General features: G+C 35.8%; 1 protein-coding gene and 1 pseudogene across 1 annotated transcript; both read left to right on the top strand.

Moving 5' to 3' along the window:
* Positions 1-20413, top strand: LOC131159727 (uncharacterized). Its single transcript, XM_058114867.1, has 6 exons — positions 1-467; positions 5162-5215; positions 9859-9932; positions 18854-18971; positions 19074-19132; positions 20146-20413. The coding sequence occupies exons 1-6, from the start codon at positions 330-332 to the stop codon at positions 20222-20224; spliced, it is 522 nt and encodes a 173-aa protein (XP_057970850.1). The 5' UTR covers positions 1-329; the 3' UTR covers positions 20225-20413.
* LOC131159728 (small ribosomal subunit protein eS12-like) lies at positions 15307-15925 on the top strand (annotated as a pseudogene).
* Positions 20414-20973: the final 560 nt, after the last annotated feature.

Below are 20973 nucleotides of genomic sequence, written 5' to 3'. Positions count from 1 at the left end.
GGATCAGCCCACAAAAGCCCAGAACCCTGAAGGCCCAGCCCAGAAGGGTATTTGCCACTCGGACTCTGCTGCAGAGCAAAAATGTCCGAGAACCACAGCTTCTTCTTCTTCTTTCTTTCCACTTTCAGTTCAGCTGCCCTTCTCTGAAATCCATTCGTAGAGCGAAAGCAATGGTGTTGTTGGATGCTCCTTCCGCCTTCGATTCTCAGTTCTCGACTTCACGGATCACATGTTAGATGGATCTCCTAATTCTTGTGAATTAGTGGGATTTTCTTTTGTTTTCTTTGCTTTTCTCGAGAGAGAGATTGTACCGGTAATTGAGAAGGAAAATGGACAAGATGAACAAGGCGATGGAGAAGGTAAAGATGCTGGTGGGCATGGACGTGGAGGAAGACGTACCGGTTGAAGAGTCCTCTCTTTCTTTCATGGACGACTTCAATCGGGAGTGCACTTTGACTACCAAACAGGTTTCTTTCTTCTCCCTCTTCGCATTTTGTGTTTATTGTCACACCTCTTGTTATTAGTTTTTTCCCATTTTCTATTATAGAGTATTTGGTTGGGGTCTGGGTGCCTTACAGGCTTACGCATATAAACTTATAGTATGATCGCACGGTTGATTCCCAGATTGATTCTTTTTGAGGAAAGGACGTTTAGATCCAAAACAAATTAAGGGTACTTTTTTCAGTTGCTTATGATATGACATTATGTATTTATTGAAGCACACGACTGGCATTAGGGCATGATTTTTAATACCTTTGTTGTTAACATTCAGCTTTCACTGTGCAACTTACTCTCCCTGTGATTTTTATTTTTGATTCACCATATGTGAACTTGTAAAATTGAGTCATGAAACTGGTCTTGAATGAACTTTGAACCGAAAATTAAATTTCTGAATTCTTGGAAACAATTTATGAGAGCATGCAAGTTGGGGATAGACTAAAAGTTGAAACTAGAGTAGTAGATAAAAATTTTGTTTGCTTGGATGTTGTGAATGTCAAGAACTATGCTGGAGCTGGAATGAATTTTTAAACAATGACAGAATTGGCGGAATTTGAGCATTTTTTTTAATAGGTGAAATTTGAATAGTTTATGATAAAATATGATATGTTGTATGAAATGAATGTAGTGTAGTCATGAATTAGACTGACATTGCAATGACGTTGAAGGGCTTATTTCATTTTACATCATTGAACCTTATGTGCACGCATGGATAAAAAATATGGAAAGTATATCAGATCTTCAAAGGGATTGGAAAGGGGCTTTGATGTAATTATTTTCTTTTGTTTATTTTTTGCACTGTCTGCGTTAGGAGGATTCCCTATCCTTCTTTCTTTGTAATTATCTCTTCTATGCACGAATAAATGTTTTTTTTTCTATAAAAAAAAAAACAAAAGATGAAATTTATATGCTTTTGGGGTAGAATTGTATATATGGACCAAATGTACTGGGAACCTTGTTAACATTCAGAACAAGGTGGAGCTAGGAATTTGGGCCTTAGTACTACAGTGTGGGGAAAGGGTGGGAAGGAGAAGCTGGTATGGAGTGGAGTGTGTGTGCGTATGTGCAACTATGTGGTAATTGGAAAATGATGTGCTCTAATTTTTTGAAAAGATAAATATTATGTGGACTATATAAAATCCATAGCTACACAAAGTGGGAGTGGGAGCAGTTGCAGGAAGCATGGAGATCCAAAAGAGTCAAAGGCTAGTAGCGTCTGGAAGCATTTAATATAAATTATAATATTGAAAAAAATATGCAACACTATAAGAAACCCAATCTAATTCTAAATTAATTAACACAAGTACATAAAAGGCAATATGTTTTGGAGAACTCCTTAAATAGCATGACAGAGCTGTAGGGGGTTTATGCTGAATATGCTGAAGTTCAGGGAGGGACAGCTTGTTACTTTGCAAAGAGACAGTTAACATTCAATAGGAGAGTCACAACTTTCGTACAGTTAACATTCAATAGGAGAGTCACAACTTTCGGAAGCTGCTCTTTTCTGATCTTCCTCTCCATCTATTGTTGTATAGGAAGGATGTCCATAGGCAGCTTCTTTTCATGTTGTAGACAGTCTTTTATGGTTTTTCTGACTGCATGGCCTTACAATTAATTGGTAATTTTCACAACTGCTGGGTTACTTATTTCATGATATTTGTTGGGGCTCAACCCGCCACACATGTTCCCAAGTTGATGTTGGGATACGTGATTGGTCCCTGGTTAATCTTGGCCTCAAAGTGTCATAGTAAGATGCAATGTTTTAAAAGGCTCAATTGAGGCTGGCCTCAAGACAAGGCATACTTAAAATGCCTTGAGTCTCAATTTAAAATACCAAATTGTGAAAATGCTAACACATTACACACTAAGGCTTATGTTTTTTCATGGAAGGCATACTTTTTGCGCCTTTTTAGTTTAGGCCTACTCATTTTGAGTGTGTCATTCTCAAGTTAGATCTAGCTAGAAAATTTTAACTACATGTTTATGTGAAAGAAATGCCATAATAAGAGTTAATTTCTAGAACTCTTGAACCTCAACCAAGCCAAAATAATTGAGAGTTTTATCTTAAATCTTGAAAAAATAATTTGAACTTTGTAATTTTAGAGCTATATTTTGACATGTTTTACATAATGAATTCAAATTAACAATTTTGAATGGCCTATAAGTAGTTTGCAAATTGTATTTGATTTTTCTTTACATTATATTTGTGATTTTCTTAATTTTTTCTTAATTTTTAAAATATGTGTAATTTATTTACATAATTTTTATCTAAAAATAAATTCTCAAAAGAATTATGCCCCAATGGGGCCTTTTGAGGGTTAAAATGCCTAGGCTTATGCTTAAGATTTTAAAATATTAGTAAGATTTGGCTTGGCGGGTTTGAACCAGGTCTATTGTGTGTAGCTTCCTTAACCTTTCCTTAGCTTGCTCAAGTGTCTACAATGTGACTTTCATGACAGATGTCCTTCCTTCGTTCTTCTTCTTAGTCACATTTTGCTACAACTTTGGGGGCTATTTCAAACTCTCTTTTCTCATTGGTCAGAGCCTTACATGGCATTGTTCTGTTGGAGGATGACCTCATCCTACAATAATATAAATACCACTTTTTTGTCTCATTTAGCATGTTTTGGACCATCGCTTTCATTGAGACTCTCATAAAAATCAGAGCTGCTGTAAAACCCACCCATCCTTACATCACCTTTTCACACTTGGATCTCCAAGATGTCGTACCTCCATCTTTACATCAACCACTCCCTCTACCTGCCACCCTATACTTCTAAGGATTGTTCAATTCTCCTCTCTTAACCCTCTTTACTTCTTCCCATTAATTGTAGTCCTGTACGCAGTACTGCCTCTTCTCCCGAGTCGAAGAGGCAAGAACTCCTATCTATACTACTCATAGGTAGGCGTGATTTCTTTTTATAAGCAATAAAAAATTATCAATAATTGAATGAATAAACAAATTGTTTGGAAAATAGAGAGATGGATTCTTGAGATAAAAAGTAGCCTGTCACGAAGATTGTGGAAGAAGAGAAATATAAAGAAAGCAATTATTCTAAAACTTGAATGTGATTTAGTAAGTTGCTTGCCTGCCCTGTTAAGTTACAATTTATTGTTGGTGATGAATTTATAGCCTTAAGCAGTAGATCCCCATTATGTACATGTGATTATCCTATTGTGATAAAAGAAAATTTCAGGGCCTGCTGAAAGTAAATACCAAAAGAAGTGTGTTATTTATGTGACCTATTATTATTTATCCTAGCAGAAGAGCCTTTTTTGACTTGAATCTGCCCATACAAAAAGCCAAGATGGGGGTCATTGACAATATTCATTTTTTAGCTTTATGAGTTTGCATATCTAGAAGTACTATTGTCATCCGTCTTTTTTTTTTAATCAGCAAAGAAGGGATTTATTAAAAGGCATCAAAGGGATGCTGCCCAAGTACAAACAAATGAAGGAAACCTGCATTGCAGGTTGTAAAAAAAAACCAAGAATTAAGAGAAAGCAAAATACACCATTTTGCCATCTGGTCATAGGTGCATTCCCTTGGTCTTGCATGGACGGTCTTTAGTAATATGCATGGGTGTGGCTGATCCTTCAAAAGTTCTCTTATATCTTTTCCTCCAAATGAACCAAAAGATGGCAAGGGGAATGAGGGATTAAGCTTTCTTCCTCTCCTGGCTGGAGCAGATGCCTTTCTTGGCTCGCAGCTCTTTTTTTTGATTGTTTTGGCAGTAACCCGCTGCAGTCTGGTCAGAGAGGTAGCCAAGTCCCAAGGGATTCTGGTCCAGGAGCACTCTTAAGAGTATGTAGTCAATAGGTTCAGCACCTTGCCAACACAAAGAAAGCCAGTTGAAAGGAGGCAGTCCTCTTTTATGCAGGTTATCCACAGTGAGAATTCTCCCATGAGTGCAGCATGTTATGAAAGCAACTTTTGTGGGGGCTCCAGTTTTCCAAATGGGCTTCCTGGGAAAGTTGCTGCAAGCTTCTGCCTGTAGAGTGAGTTTCCTATCATAGGATCTCACCATAAATCTTTCATGCTTATCCAGGATACACATGGGATCATTAGTAGAGGTTCCACACTTGGATTTTGTATAATCTACCATAAAAATATGTATGATGATCAATTTCCCAATCAAAAACATTTCTAATCAAGGGGAGCTTCCAGCATTGTCATCAGTCATGTAATGATTCTGAAAGTTCTGCTTGTGTTATGCTTATATTTTGAGCTACTCTTAATAACAACAACAAAACAACAAAACCAAGTCTTAGTCCCACTAAGTAGGGTCGGCTATATGAATTCTTTTCCGCCAATTTATGTGATCATGGACCATTTCTTTTGATAGATTCAATGATATTAAATCCTTACTCACTATTAAATAAATACTGGTTGGTTTTACTGGAGTGAGCACCATTGGATTTTTTTTTTTTTTTTTCAAGCTATTGACTTGTTAAAATGAATCATGGGGTCAATGACAGGTTTTGTCTATCTTTGCCTAAAATCCTTTTGTTTACGCATGTTTTTGGAGATTATTCTACTATTTTTCACTCTGATGAATTTCACAAAGTGTTTATTTCTGGAATGATCTATAATTTATGATTTGTTTTTAGTTTGTTATTAACTTATTAATTTTTAATCAATCTCTCTCTCTCTCTCTCTCAGAGGATTTATGGGTTTGTCATATGCTTGGTTGCTGGTTTAACATGCACACTCTTGGTAAGTTTGAATACTTAATCCTTATGTGAGCTTTCTATTTTGAGTTTCTTTTTTTAGATAAAAACAGAAGCTATATTAGAAAATATTCAAAAGAAGGAGATTGCAGTACATCAGAGGACAAAGTCCTCAAATAAAAATGAAATAAAACAAACTAGAAAAACAAAGCTCTCCAGTTTTGCTGCACATGAACAAGCCTATCCCTGGGAACAAACCAAAAGCAGAACACCATGAAGAAGCCAAAAGAAGAACCCTATTCCAGACCATCTCTGGATCCATCACCCTCCCTGTAAAAATTCCAGAATTACATCTCCAACCAAATACTTCACACAAACCAATAGCAAAGTGGCATGTCTCCAATGTATTTTCCAGTTGTCTATATCATATATAGAATAATTCAATCTTTTGCTAAATTGAAATCTGAAGTGATAACCAACTATCAACCTTTTAAATGGTTTAATGCAGTTTTGTCTAGCAAGAGGCTGCCCTTTTTGGTATCTTTTCTTGTGGCAGCTCTTCTTATTGCTAAAGCAAATAATTAATTCATTTTATATTTTGATTTTTGCTGACACAATGGCAACCCAAGAGGGAGGGGCACACTTTGTATTGGGTTGACTTGAAACTCATTCAAACTCGACTAGAACAAGCAAAAACAGATGATAATCAGACAATTTAACACATAATCAAATATAAAGAAAGAGTTATTTAGTTCAAACACAGAATATATAGTTGCTAGCTTGATGCCTTACACCCCTCCTTATTTCTCCAACAATCCTATTCCACAACCGAAGATTCAGCCATCTTACAGCTTTCACCAAAAGGCACTTGGTCCTCAGCAGATTCCTCACCCCCACCAACAAGGGCCCAAGTCATCAAGAATAAGGATACAACAATTTTCATTTAGCACAGGGATATTAAAGGAATTCACAACGATATACATCCTTTTAGAACAATTAACCTCTTGAGGATTTGATTTGCCAATTAAGCTTTACAACTATGAATAATGAAATAGAAATTACACCACAAGTTCCTTAAGTTTTACTTAGTAAGTTAGTTTCACTATGAAGTTTAAATTGTGAGAGTTTAATTTCTAAAGTTTCAATTTCAACTTTGATGAGATCCCTGAACTGGGACTTAACCAGTGGAATGAAGTTTCAAGGAATTTAAACCTCAAGGCATGAAGTGCAATTTAGTAAAGATTTAGGAACTTGTGGTATAATTTAGCCAATAGAGAATAAGTAAATGGTCAAAAGTAACAGGTCTGTTTATTGTTCAATGATTGTTCTACCTCCCACACAACTTATTAGCTTGTGTGTAGGCCTCCAGCTTCAATAATTAGCCGTTAGAAATTTCAAATTCAATCAGATCACTGTTCAATTCAAAATCTTGGAGTCATTGGATGATTGCTTTGGAAAGCTACAATGTGTCGCAAAGTTCAACCAAATCTGTGTTTAATTTGAATTTTAGTCGTCCATTTGAATGAGAATCCATCTTTAAGCTCTTGTGAAATATTTCAATATGTTTCTAAATCTTGTACCTTAGCGAATATTCCTTAATTTCTTCAAAAGGATATTTAGTAGAAAGACAAGATGTAGCAATCAATTTTATAAAAATTATTTTGGCTTGAACCTCAATTAAATAGTATAGTTCATGGTAAGGATTTTGGAGACACCATAAATGATTCCTAATCAAAGAAGTTATATCCCAACTTCCAAGTATGGAGCAAAACAATTCAAATAAACTCCAATCAAATTTGAAGTCTTCCAATAATAAACCAAATAATCAAACAATACTTCCATTCATTCAAAACTAATATACTCACAAATCACAATCAACGTTTTGAAAACCAGCCCTGACTAGCTGGTTCAAATGGTTGGAACCAGCCTACATTTCTGTCCAGGTTGAACACCACATTTGACAACACAACAACCCATAAAACTGGTGAACTGGATGACAACCAATTAATACAAAATTGAGTTTTTTTTTTTTTTTTTTTTAAATTTTTTTCACTTAGTATTTTACATTTTAGACACCTAACATTCAACTTAATAATTTTAAATTATGAAGTATGAACTTTGAAATTTAATTTTTTCATTTTTATTTAGGCTCTATTTTATAGGTCATTTAAATTTGAAAACATTGAACTATGGACTTGTTTTAAGATGCAATTATTGATTTCTATGACAATTGCATATAGAAAATGTTTGTGATGTTATAATTATCTGAACAGTTTTTTTTAGTAATTATTGATTTTTTTTTATTTTTTCATATATTTAAAATTTTAAAATAATAGTATAACTATGTTGTCATGATGTCACCTACACAGGCCCAATTAGATCATTCAATCCAAAAACCAGTTGGGTGCTGTTTTCAAAACATTGCTCACAATGTAAATACGATGTCAAACTCACTTTAAAAGCCTAAAGTTAGGGAAAGTAAGAAACCACTTTATTCCAGACTCCATATGGCCATATTTTTAAAACACTAGAAGCAATCAAATAGTAAACTCTACGAAGAATATCTCAATCAAATTAAATTTCTTCCTTGTCAAAATAAAGTTCATCTCTAATCAACCATTCAAAGACAGAATATTCACATTGGCATGGGAGAGAGGGAGAGTGAACTATTCAAATGTAAACTCAATGTAAATATTTACAAAATTATTGAGATAATGCTAACTTTTATTAACTTACAAAAAATTTAAGATAATCATTCAAAAATAAACCAATTTAGATAGTTCATTCGAGGATCTAATTTGAGAGATTGTTTGTTTATGCGCGCGGTTGTCTGCGTGTGACTGCAGGTGGAGGGCGATAGGGTACGGTAGAGAGAGCTTTGCATGAGAGTCACGTAAATAGGCAAGCTCTGTATGAAGCTCATGTAAATGATATGGCAAGCTTACCATACAATATTTTTATCTGTAGTTGTCATGGATGGTAATCATAATCTCACAAAGCTCACTCAAATATTTCACTGCACTATTTACAAAATCTGTTAAATAATGCTAATCATCCAATTTATTCAATTTTCACAAATGAAATTAAAGCAAGGTTTTGTCATTTATCAAAATCATCCTATAGGGCAAACAGACTCTGATTGTGATGGTTGACTCTAATAATACCTTCATAAATAGCTCTTCTCCATTTCCTGGTTTAAAGTGACTCAAATATATAGGGGGGTCAACTTTAACGTACAACTTACTAAGAGTTGAGTCAATTCCCAAAAGGTCAACTCTAATATGGTTCAAATTTCATTACTTCTTTCTACGTTTTGCGCACTTAAATGCATGTTTGATATACGAATGTTTGTATCATCAAAATCAATTCAAAGGTTCAATATTTTTCATATCTTGTATTAATTTTTTAATAACACAATATTTATTGAAATTTTAATTGAATTTTTTGTTTAAAACCATATGACATATTGTTGAATTTAAAAATGGCAGTCTGCAACCTGAAATTAAATCTGTTATTTACCTTATCATTCTTCTTATTTTTTTTGATAGCAGAGAAATTTATTTGAAAATGAAGAAAGAATTATAATCTAAGGGAGGACGAGAAGTTATTTAGACTAAGAAAATAGCAAAGAAAAAAAATGAAAAAATCAAATAAAGAACATAACACGACTTCATTAAAAAGCCTCCTTTCAAAGCCCCCATGCCATAACTTATGGAACTGTCACTTTGATCTGTTTCATCTTGCTTTTGCCACAGCCCACACTAACTTCTTGGCCTGTCGGAGCAGACAAGCAAGACGACCACAACCCCATCTTAACCAAAGTTGTCGGGCTTCAATGTCCTTCTCAGTTCTCACTAACCTTTTTCTAAAGAGAGCGTGATGGGCAGAATGCCTTATCATTTGTTGTTGATAATTAAAATGCATAATAGTGCTTTTTATTGGCAAGTAACATTTTATTCTGCTTTCTTCTTTTCTAATTAACAAAGTTCTTTTTCTATTGAAAAAAAAATTATTCTGCTAAATCTTCTAGCTTGTAGAAATGTCCTTACAATGAACAGGATTGCCTAATTTAGCAAAATGTGATTTTTCTTCATGTAGGTGGTAGGACTAGGATTGGTAACAATGGTCAAGTTACGGTAATATTTGGAAAATTTTTATTTGCAATCTTTTTGTTTTAAGAGGGATTTGACATTTTTTTTTTTAATCTTCTATGCTGTTGGTTACTGTTAGATTACGACTTTACTTGAAATCTTAAGCTATTATGTTGTGGGCCAACAATGTTTATGAAGCTTTAACACTCCCTTGCATGTGCAGCCTGACAGCACGTGGAGAGATAAACAAGCGAGAAGTAAAACCCATTATAGGGAATGTAATAAGTTTTAAACACCACACAAAATTAACACAGACAACAAGACTAGAACCTAGGACTTCCTGGTAACCAGCTTTGATACTATGTTGGATTACCACTTTACCTAAAAGTTTAAGCTGTTAGGTTGTGACCCAACAATGTATATCAAGATTTAACAGTTACACATAATTATATAGAGGTAGCGTTATAGTAATTTTGTTTAACAACTGTATAATCCAAGGCAGGTCTAATGGAATCTCATGTGAAGATGTAGACTTTGATAGATATTGGTGCCATGGTGAGAATTGACTTAAATTCCTTTTCCCCTTCTTTGATGGCAGTCAATTCTTGTCTTCTTCAATCCAATCAAGTTCGGAATAACATTCACCTTTGGCAATTTACTGGCTCTTGGAAGGTATGTTTAGATTGTATGTTGCATGCTCTATGCTCTTATTGTCCGATTCTTATTCTTATCATGTTAGGGAAGTTGTCTAGTCCCAACACTTGAGGTTTTTTTCCTTGATCATCTATTTGAAAAAGCTTTTTCTTATGTGCCAAGTGTACTTCCCGTAGTGGTATAACTTATTGCTTTTAACCATGGTTTTAAATCGCGATGGTGGGTAGCATAACATAACGGTAATAGGTGTAACGGGAAACGGGAGTAGCGGATGTTACATAACGAGAAGCAGGTGTAATGGCCGTGAATTTTTTTCAAGCACGCACAAACTTTTCATATTTAGTGTATTTGTATGTTTCAAGCTTTTAACCCTTCTTGGAAAGAGTTTGTGTATTTTGAATCCTTTAGTTCAACTAACTAAGTTGTTTGGTAAGGGCAAGAAGTTTACATTTGTTTTAAACCACCATTGATAGAAAAATTACTTGTGTATGCATATTTATGCTTTCTCATTTTTCTTATGAATGATAAATTCTTATGTGTCCTAAATTAATTAATAAAACAAAATACATTACACACTCCATTAATCTATTAGACACATAAAACATATGAATAATACAAATATACAATAATTAGAAAAGAAAAGAAGGTTGAAGTTGAAGAATATAAAAAATAAATATCAAATTGCTAATATTATCAAAATGAAATATTTTTCTAACAAGTTAGTATTTTCAAATTGTTAATTAATGCATCTCTTATAAGTACTTAAAAAATAGTAAATTTTGTATCATTATCATATCCTCATCGTAATCTTTTCCCCCTCTCGCCACATGGTATATTGAGAATGATTTATGTAACCACCGCTCTACCCCGGGCCGGGGGGGGGGGGGGAAGTGAGAAGAAAAAGTAAAAAATAAATAAAATTGACGTAACAATCCTATAGCAGTTACGCAACGGCCATAGTGGCCTTTACGTAACAGTTGCTGTCTGTAATTGCCTCTATGACCGTGATTTTTCTTCCTACCGATTTCGCGGTGTGTAATGGTATCGGGAGCCCAAAAAACCGTTATTATGTAATGATCACGGTCGTAATTTAAACCCATGTTTTTAACTTATGTCAATACTACGTATAAAAGTACGCTTGTAAATTATTTTGTGGATAAAAATATCCTTGTCTTTTAAATATAAGACAACTTTTCGAATCCTTAAAGAATATTAAATAAAAGAACATATGAAGCATTTTTCAAATCAGTTAAGATTTAAACTCAAAAAAATCTGTGCATTGCTTCAAATTAATTCCTGTGCCAACTGAAAAGAACATTCTTGTTGTAAAGTATTAATAATGTTCAAAATTTTTAGTAATTTATTATTGTCCATTGAACTTTAAAACTATTTAATAATTTATTTATTCATTAATTTTCCTTTTTGCATTACTCTAATCCAGATGACTTTCTTCAATTCCCCTGTATATCTTGTCCTTTTGTAAGATTCTGGTGGGAGTGGCTAATCACCTAGATAGGGTTAGGACTTTTGAGGGATTTCCTTTATGCAGGGATTGGTGAGAGGAGGGACCACCTTGTGAGTTGGGAGGTAGTTTGTAGGTTTAAGGAGGAAAGGGGGATTGGGTTTTGGTAAGTTGGTGTCTAAGATCTTTGCATTGTTGGGTAAATAAATATGGCTTTTTCCTTTTGAAACAGATTCTATATGGCATAGGGTTATTAAAAGCAAATTTGGTTTGCAGGCAAACGGGTGGGATGCTAATATTATACCTACAGTTACTCATGAAACCCATGGAAATTCATATTGCAAATATATTCTTTCTTTTTTCCCTTGTATCAAATATAAAGTGTTAGGTGGCTGTAGCATTTGGTTTGGAAGGATTTCTAGTACAGTGATTTATGTTTTTTGATTGCCATTTAATCTTTTCTCTTTGTGTCTTGGTGCACTTATGTCATCTTTCCTGATTATTCATGACGATTTTCTTGGGATTTTAAACTTCATAAAAATCTGAATGATAGGGAGGAGCTTACGTTTGTTGGATTCTTATTTTTCCCGCATCTAATCTGATCTTCCTGTTCTTATTGCTAATTGTCTGTGGAGAGCTAAAATTCCTTCAAAGTTAAAGGCTTTTGTATGGATTGACATTCTTTTTGTTGGATCGAAAAATGAAAAATTATATCAATTGAGAAAGAATATACAAAACTGGGTATAAAAGAATTGTCCAAAAAAAAAAAAAAACCAGAACAGCTAAACTAGAAAAACAAAACAATTAATACAAAACAGCGAATCAATCACACTGAACATCTTCAAAGCATATTCCATTGAAATAACCAGCAGCAACAGCCCAAATGCAAGCTTTAACTTTAGAGGGAACCTTAATTAGTGTCCATTTATCCACTGAAGCAATGTTCTTCGAAACTAGGTTCTGCAGCCCAAAACCATACTCATACTTTAGATGCAAGCCTTATCTCAATTAACCAAATGATCCCTTTTAGGGTCGCGTATTCCCAACCACAAAAAGACTAATAAAATTTTCTAACCTCTGAGTAACACTCACAAGAACCTGAAAGAGGGACAGGAAATATAGGAGAATAGAAGGAAAAGGCGCCTGAATAATAGTACGCCCATCCACAGCTTAAAAAGCCCCGCTCCATGTATCTAATCTCCTACCTACCTCCTCAACAATGGAATTCTGAAAGGACACAACTTCAGGATTACCACCTAAACGATGCCCAAGTGAGAAATGAGCTGGCTACTCACACACCTTGCTAAAACTGCAAAATTAGATGAAATCACCTGTTCTAAATCTATACCTTCTGGACCACTCTTAAAAATATGAATCTTTAACCCTAACTCTTTCTCCATGACTTGCAAAAGACTGAGCATGTCAGAAAAACAGCCTAAATTTTATATATATATATATATATATATATATATATATAATTTTAAAGTCAAAGAACAAGTGAAAAGCTATAAGTGAGATACAATCACATTCTCATAACTTTATCTAACGCCCTCCGTCACACCCTTCTCTGGTCCACAACTAATCATTTGACTAAGAATATCCACCACAATTAGGGGTGTACACGGTTCGGTTATTGCCAAAACTGTCAACCGAACTGAACCTCTCGGTTTTTAAAACTACTAAACTGTAACCAAACCGTATAGCATCGGTTTAAAACCACACCAAACCATTTATTTTACGGTTCGGTTCGGTTAATTCGGTTTTACCAAATTTTAAACTAACAAATCAAAAAATTATTACTTAAAGCCAAGTCAGGCCACAGCCCACAGCCTCCTATATTATTCTAACTGGGCCAAGGCTTTGACTGCAAAGCCCAGCACGGAAGAGGATGAGCAGATCCAACTTCAATAAATAGGGTGGGGAAACTTTTTTCTTCCCATTTCCAATCAATGTGGGATGAGCAGAAACACATTTCGCACCAGAGATAATGTGGGCGTGAGCTGCGTTGCTGTGTGTGACTGCGTCGGCGTGGAGATGTGGGCGTTGGCGATTGGCGTGGGCGTGAGCGTCGCTACATCGGCATGGGGTGGGACTTGGGAGGAAGCGGGAGGTGCTATGAGGAGTCGAGGACGGAATAATTGGGCGACTCGGCTTTGGTGTGGGCGTAAGCGTCGGAGGGCATGGCAGTCGGCAGGTTACTAGGATTCCAAGACCAGGAGCCAAGAGGATTGAGTGTCTCTACAGTTGACGAGGCAGGGGTTGCATACATAATGGGACACTCGTACATGAATATGCTTTGTGTCTTGTGAAACTAAAGATGGAGAAGATGATGCATGCTGTGGTAGTAGCAGGCTGCTACTGGTTCGGTTCTTCCCAATAGCACTCATCCCTCATGGCCAAAATGGGAAGCTTCGGTTCTCATGCCTCCTATATAAAATCTTTCCCGACTCCCTGAGAAAGTACAAGAAAACAATTCAAATTAAAAAAATAATATATTCCACAGGACATATATGTATAATATAAAAAATAATTATTTTAAAATTATAATTGGTTTTCGGTTTTTACGGTTCGGTTTTTGAGTGAAACCGAAACCGAAACCGAAAATCCGTTTTTTATAAATTCAAAACCGAAACCGATGACCGAAACCAAAAAACCGAACCGAAGCTTCAAACGGTTCGGTTTCGGTCCGGTTCTCTGTTTTTCGGTAAATTTTGTACACCCCTAACCACAATAGTGAATAGAAAAGGAGATAAAAGACCACCTTGACAAACTCCCTTGAAGCATTAGACGACAATTTTGGATCATCATTAACTATAACTGCAAAGACAGCTGAGGAAAAGCAGCCCTTAATCCACTTTCTCCATCTAAAACCAAATTGTTCATCTCTAACACCCTAAGCAAGGATTTAAACACACTTTATGATGAGCCCTTCCAAAAATCCAGATTGAGAACCCAATCAATATAGTTGGTCTACTAGTGGCCATATAGAATTTTCCCTCTAATTTTAAAGGTATTCTTTGATCAAATGGCACATGCTAAGCACTCCTCCATTTTACCCAACTTACTTTAACTCTATATATCACATTTTCTTTAATTTCTCTTCAACTTGCATAATAGATTTGAGGCATTGCTACTAAGAATTCTTGGCCATCAAGTTTAATATTTCTTCATTGATCACAGAATAAATATCTTTTCATTTCTTGCTTCTTTGGCTTCTACTTATGTTGAACCCTCTAGATTTTAAAACTTCTCTCCATAATTCAAACTTAGGTGGCATTTGGAAAATTAGGTGTTAAAGTGGCAAACATTGAATTCAACCTGATTCCATGAACCAATTCTGAATTTTCATTGGAACTAATCACTAAATCTGATTATTGAATTATATTGTTTCCATTTTAACCCTCTTAGTTGTCAAGAGCACAACCATTTGGTAAAGTTATAAGGTAGTTACATACATCAAAGTTTTTTATTTAATATAAATAAAAATTTACTTGTCATATATTTTTTTATACAAAAGTAAATTTTATTATTTTGATTTTAACCATTTGGGTTTTGTCATTTTCATTTTTCACAATGGGTAGAAATGAAAAACAACCCTTGAATTTTCTCATTTACCAAATCAGACCAATTCCTGTGTCTGCTTCAGTTAGACCTAGGGGTGGCAAAACGTGTCGAAACTCGACGGGTGACCCGTGACCCGCCCGTTTAAAACAGTTTTGGATTTAATATAAGTTAACCCATTTATAAACGGGTCAACTCGGACTCGACCCCTTTATCAAACGGTTTAGGTGGGTTCAGGTTGGGTACCCGCTAGGTGACCTGTTTAACTTATTATATATATACATTATTCAATGAAACCCTACCCAACTACCCATCTTTGGATCTATCTCACTATTAGCCTCAAGAACCTTAGTCCTCATGCTCACGCATGGCCTCATCGCCTCACAGAGCCAATGGCTACCCATCTTTGGATCTCTCTCACCCAGCCTCAGGAGAGGAACCTCACGCTCACGCACGGCCTCACAACCGTCAGGGTGAGGGGAAAACTGACCCAGAGGCTTTGTGGCATCTCGTCTTCAAGCAACAGGGAGGACTTACCAAATTTGAACGCAAACCAGAGCAATGTTGAGAGAAGAGGGTGTTGTAGCCACTGAGACAGCTCTTGCTCCAGGTGAGCAGATGGACCTCATGATGGCCTTGCAACTTGTTCTGAGGAAATCATTGGCTCATGGTTTCCTTGCTTGTGGCCTTCATGAAGGTGCAAAGGTAATTGAAAAACGAAAAGCTTGCTGCCCATCTCTGTGTCCTGGCTGAGGACTGCAACCAGCCTGATTATGTTAAATTGGTCAAAGCACTATGTGCAGACCACTCAGTGGCTTTGATAACAGTTCCAAGTGCCAAGACTCTCCACAAATGGGCCGGCCTTTGCAAGATTGACTTGGAGGGGAAGGCAAGGAAAGTTGTAGGTTGTTCTTGTGTTGTTGTGAAGGGTTTTGGGGAAGTAACCGAGGCCCTTCATATTGTTCAGGATTATGTCAAGTCTCACTGAGTACATCTGTACATGAAAACTGAATAGGTTTAGTGAGACTCTAAAAAATTATGTTAAAAATTTTAAAATAAATAATTTATATTTTTAAACGGGCGACCCGTTTATTAAATGGGCAGGTTTGGATTTACCTATTAACCACCCATTAATAAATGGGTCAATCCAAACTCGTTTAATCCTGACCTGTTTATGACCCGCCCGAATGCGGCCCGTTAACCTGTTTTGCCACCCCTAGTTAAACCAATTTTAGGAAAATTAAATATTGTTACCAAACATCATGATATTTGGCTGGTTTACTTATTTAGTAAGTCGGTTCAGACATAGCCTCTTCCCAAAGGCCATTCAAATGAAACAAACACCCTGATTCTACTCCTCTACTTTCACCAATCAAGACAATATATTTAACATATACCATAGAACATCATTTTTGGCTTGTATGGTAAGTTTCTCCATAACTCAATGCTGACCCTTTATGTACACATATTGTGATTGAAAATTCCTTAACTCTTCAATTGTCTACGCTAGTCATTACTCCATTGTACTTATCCTATTCTAGTGATGGTAGTATCAATGGGGGATGTAGGAGTGATGGTCAAATGAAGTAAGATGGAGGGAAAGTGAGGTACAAAGGTGTGGTAACCTACTCTTTCTTAGTGAGAGAATGATTGATGTGAAAATAGGTTATAAGATATCTCTCCAAATGGGATAAGTGAAGGGTAATCATAGTTAGGGGTGGCAAAACGGATTCCCGGGCTTGGTTCGGGAGGGTTGAAAACGGGTCGGGTCGTAAATGGGTTGATGTTAAACAGGTCATGACCATGTAAACCCTAATAAATGGGTGGGTCACGGGTTACTCATTTAAAAAATAATATATATTTTAATATTTTTAACTTTATTTTTATTTTTTAAAAATACTCCTTATTTTATTTATTAAATCTTAAAAAAAAAAACGTAAAATGCAAAAAAAAAATTACAGATGGACGGACTGAGTCTGAAAGAGCCAATAGAGGGAGATTGGGCCCTAATCACATGCATCATCATCTTGTACTGACTGACCATGTGCAATGTCTTCAAAAAATAAATTCATGGCATCAAATCACTTTTTGGGCTCACATCAATCCCTTACGCTACCAATGTTTCAATGACCACCGACCGTCGATGTTTGAAAAAAAAAAATACTCATGCAGTGATGCCATGCCATCAGACTTGAAAACTAGATCTGATTTGACTATCTGAAATAAGTTGGTGTAGACCTGTGGAATAATAGACTAGATGGAGAAGAGACTAGGTGCTGGCCTAGCTACTCATGCTCGATGGACCTGTATATGTGACGAACAAAGCACAGTGAGGCACGAAAACCAACACTCCCAAGCATGAGAAAGAAGCCATAGCAGATGCAAGCCAATGGGCCTGAGAGTGAGCCGAGACTCGAGAGTCAAGAGGGAGACTGAGGCCTGAGGGTGAGATCGTGAGAAGGAGAGTCGAAGACTGAGAGTGAGAGGGAGGGGATGGCGTGTGGCAATACTGAGGCTTGAGGGTGAAATCGTGAGAGGGAGATTCGAGATCATGAGAGCTGAGAGGGTCTGAGGAAGATTGAGAGTGAGAGGGAGGGGGATGGTGTGCGGTGATGACGTGCTGGTGCTGCAGTGCTGCGGTGTGGCGTGCGGGTTGAATGTAGAGCTGGGAGCCTGGGCAGAGGGTAGTGGGTGTGGGTAAGACTGTTAAGAGATGAGGGTTTCTTGGTTAAATGGGAATATACAGGTAATCGACCCAAACTTGGGTTGACCCGTTTATAAATGGGCGGGTCACGGATTGACCCTTTTATAAATGGGTTGAATTTCATAGACCCGAACTTGTCTTAACCGGGTGGGTCACGGGTGACCTGTCGGGGCATGACCCGTTTTGCCAGGTCTAATTATAGTGTTGACAGGGTAAGCATTACCCAATAGGGTAATGCCATTAGGTGTGAAAGCAAATAAGAATGGGATATATGATTGGTTGAGTAAAAAGGTAACTGGTGCTTTTCTTGATGAAAGAAGGTTTAGAGAAAGTTGCATCCAACTATACAAAGGAAGCACATGGTTGGAGTTTGAACTCATTTGGAAGGTTAACGGCTATGGCTTCCTTTAGTGGAGACCAACCTGAGCCCACCAGACCAAATCTATATAAAATATCCTGAGGATCCCGAATTTATTAGGGACCCACTACAAATTCTTCAATTAACTCTGTCCAGTGTCTGTCCACCCTCCCTGCTCCTTGTGAAATGCCAAAATGCCCCTTGATTGTAGCTTGAAGGAAATCCTTTACTAATAACCATCTCAAGATTAGTCAATAAGTCAAATGAGATGATTAAGGTGATGATCATAGGAATAATACTGATGATGATAATGATGGATGTGGGGCCTTAAGGGTCCATGAATAAGAGTAATGTAAATGAGCTGAAATGCAGGCCGCCTCAGTTGTCACTAATTCAATGATTAAGACATGACAACATCTATGACATCTAATATATTAATTTCAAAATTTCTGTTGTTGCTTAAAGCTCCTGTTTTGTGTGGGAACTTTGTAAGCTAGAGAGATCTTATTGTGCGATATAACACTTGGAGAGGCTTTTTATTTTTTCCCCTTTTTTATAGATAATGAAATTTCTTCTTTATTTGAGGAGTTGGACATAAGTTATGCAATCATGAACTGAAATAATTTTTTCCATAATGTATCTATTTAAAAAAAAAAAAAAGAAACTTTTATGAGGCATGGTATTGCTTAAAATTGTGCAGGCTAGGTTTTTCCATGTAATTTTTGTATTCTATTTTCTTTCAAATTATTGGTAGGACTAGCCTATTTGCCCTTTCTTTTCATGCTTTTTTTTTCTTTTCTCTGTGACTATCTTCTTGTATGCCAGATGCTAAGTTGGAGTCTTTTGTATGGCAGCACTGCATTCCTCATAGGCCCCAAACGACAAGTGACAATGATGCTTGACCCTGTCCGTATCTATGCAACAGCCATATACATTGCCAGCATTATAATTGCACTGTTTTGTGCTCTTTACGTGAGTACTCAAGTAGTTTTTATTTCTATTTTGTTTTTCAGTTAGAAGAAAACTATTGACCCTGCTGTGCTATTCCCGATTAATTTTTGTCTGTTTGAGCAGGTTCATAATAAGCTATTGACACTCTTGGCAATCTTTTTAGAATTTGGTGCGCTGATTTGGTATGTCTCACGACTCAGTGTCTCATTTTTAATGCCTATAAGCTTGCTTATATGTTAAATGCAATGCTTTGGAAAGCTGTGCAATTCCATGATTGTTAAGGTGCTGTTTGGTATCACTTTAATTTTCATTGCTATAAAGTGAGGAAAAAAGGCTTTGGCAACTGGTTTGTTAATGCTACTCTGATTTCCTGTTTTTATTGTCAATTTTCACAAAAATTGATCTTTTATGTTTTTCAGTTGTTGTCAACATGTTGCTCTGTTATTTTTCAGCATCATGTTTTGTGATTTAAAAATTTATTGTAGGGAAAATTTTAATTATAATTAAAATAAAATTATCACGTGATATAAATTATTATTAAAATATAAGTATCTATCTTAGAAATTGGAAAAAATTTGCTCTTGGGGAACTAAAAATTGAGTTCAAAATCATAATAAGTAAATAAAATAATTATGATTTTTTTTTTTTTTTGTAATTATAATCTTCAAATATATATTCTTATACATTTTTAATATTTTAACCATATTTTTTAATTGCCATTTGATTCAATTACAAAATTGAACATGAGTTCTGTTAGGTTTTTTAAATATATTTTAGTTTTGAAAATTTTCATTAGACATGTTAGTTTTCTATTTTCAGTTTCTATTTCGAGTATTCTGCTTTTCATTTCTATAATTTTTGAAAGTGATACCGAATGGCCTCGAACAATTTCATAGAATATGAATGCTGAAGTTAGTTCTTAAAAATGTTGGGAGTTTTAAAAAAGTGTTTCATAGGATATGGTTCTCTGATGCATGATAAGTTATGCATTTATTTGCTTTATACAAGTCGGCTTGGAATTATTTTGTTCCGCTTGATGGTCTTGCAGATACAAACTGTTGCGCTATGCTACATTCATAAGGCCTTATATTGTCGATTATCGGTGGCTACAAACTAACCACATATTTCGCTGCTCGTTTGATGCCACATTGTATTGAGGAGTTAACAATTGTGTTTTGTTTTATTTGGTTTACAGGTATAGCTTGAGCTACATCCCTTTTGCCAGGTCCATGGTTACAAAGGTCATGGTTGCTTGTTTCGACACCGAATTCTAGGTACAATGAAACAAATTTTCTTGATCTTGATGGAATGAATCCACAAGAAGTGTAAATATATATATAAAATTTGGCAAGCAACTGTCAAAACTTTTCTGTGAGTTGTGCATATTGAGGGCTCCCAAGCCATTGTAATCACATTGAACCTAATACACATAGCTGAAACATAAATTTTATGTTTGTGGACAACCCTCATGAGTTTTGAGCCTATGGGACTTCCATTCTTTCTTCTTCTTCTTCTTCGTTTCATTATTGTCTGTTTTTTCTCTTGGCATGCCTCTTTGTTAAGGGAAACTGATCTATTCTGGACTACTTGAAAGGCCCAGCTGATCAAAACAGCCATATGTGAGGCATCAAACAGCTACTAAGCCAAGAATTGCAAGGGTGAGACTTGGTTCCATAAAAAGATTCATAGCATCCAGTGTTTCATATTTTGTTTAATATTCTATTTAAAACTTGATGAGTTAATTAGGCTGTTATTGGGAATTAATGTATATAAATAATGTGTATTGCAAAATGAATAAGGTATCAGATCAATCTGCTCCTTGGACATGGCTCCATCCATGACAAATTTGAATGAAGCCTCACCAATCTTGTTGAGAACTTGAGAAGTATACCTTTGGAGTCATGGCTGTAAAGGGGTTGTCGAAATTTTTTTTTTAAAAGCTTCTTTCCCTTGGAATAGAAATGTAAAGGCAACCCTCCCTAATATGCATGGGCAAGAATCTCTAGCAAAAATAAAAGCTTTG

The sequence above is a fragment of the Malania oleifera genome, chromosome 7 (genome assembly GCF_029873635.1).
Source record: "Malania oleifera isolate guangnan ecotype guangnan chromosome 7, ASM2987363v1, whole genome shotgun sequence".
NCBI lineage: Eukaryota > Viridiplantae > Streptophyta > Magnoliopsida > Santalales > Ximeniaceae > Malania > Malania oleifera.
This window is presented reverse-complemented; position numbering and strand designations above follow the sequence as displayed.

Bases quoted from the DNA above. Each gene is read 5' to 3' on its own strand.
- LOC131159727 (XM_058114867.1), top strand. From the start codon at position 330: ATGGACAAGATGAACAAGGCGATGGAGAAGGTAAAGATGCTGGTGGGC. The intron at 18,972-19,073 runs GTGAGTACTCAA...CTGTTTGAGCAG, and splicing joins CACTGTTTTGTGCTCTTTAC to GTTCATAATAAGCTATTGAC. The intron at 19,133-20,145 runs GTATGTCTCACG...TTTGGTTTACAG, and splicing joins GAATTTGGTGCGCTGATTTG to GTATAGCTTGAGCTACATCC.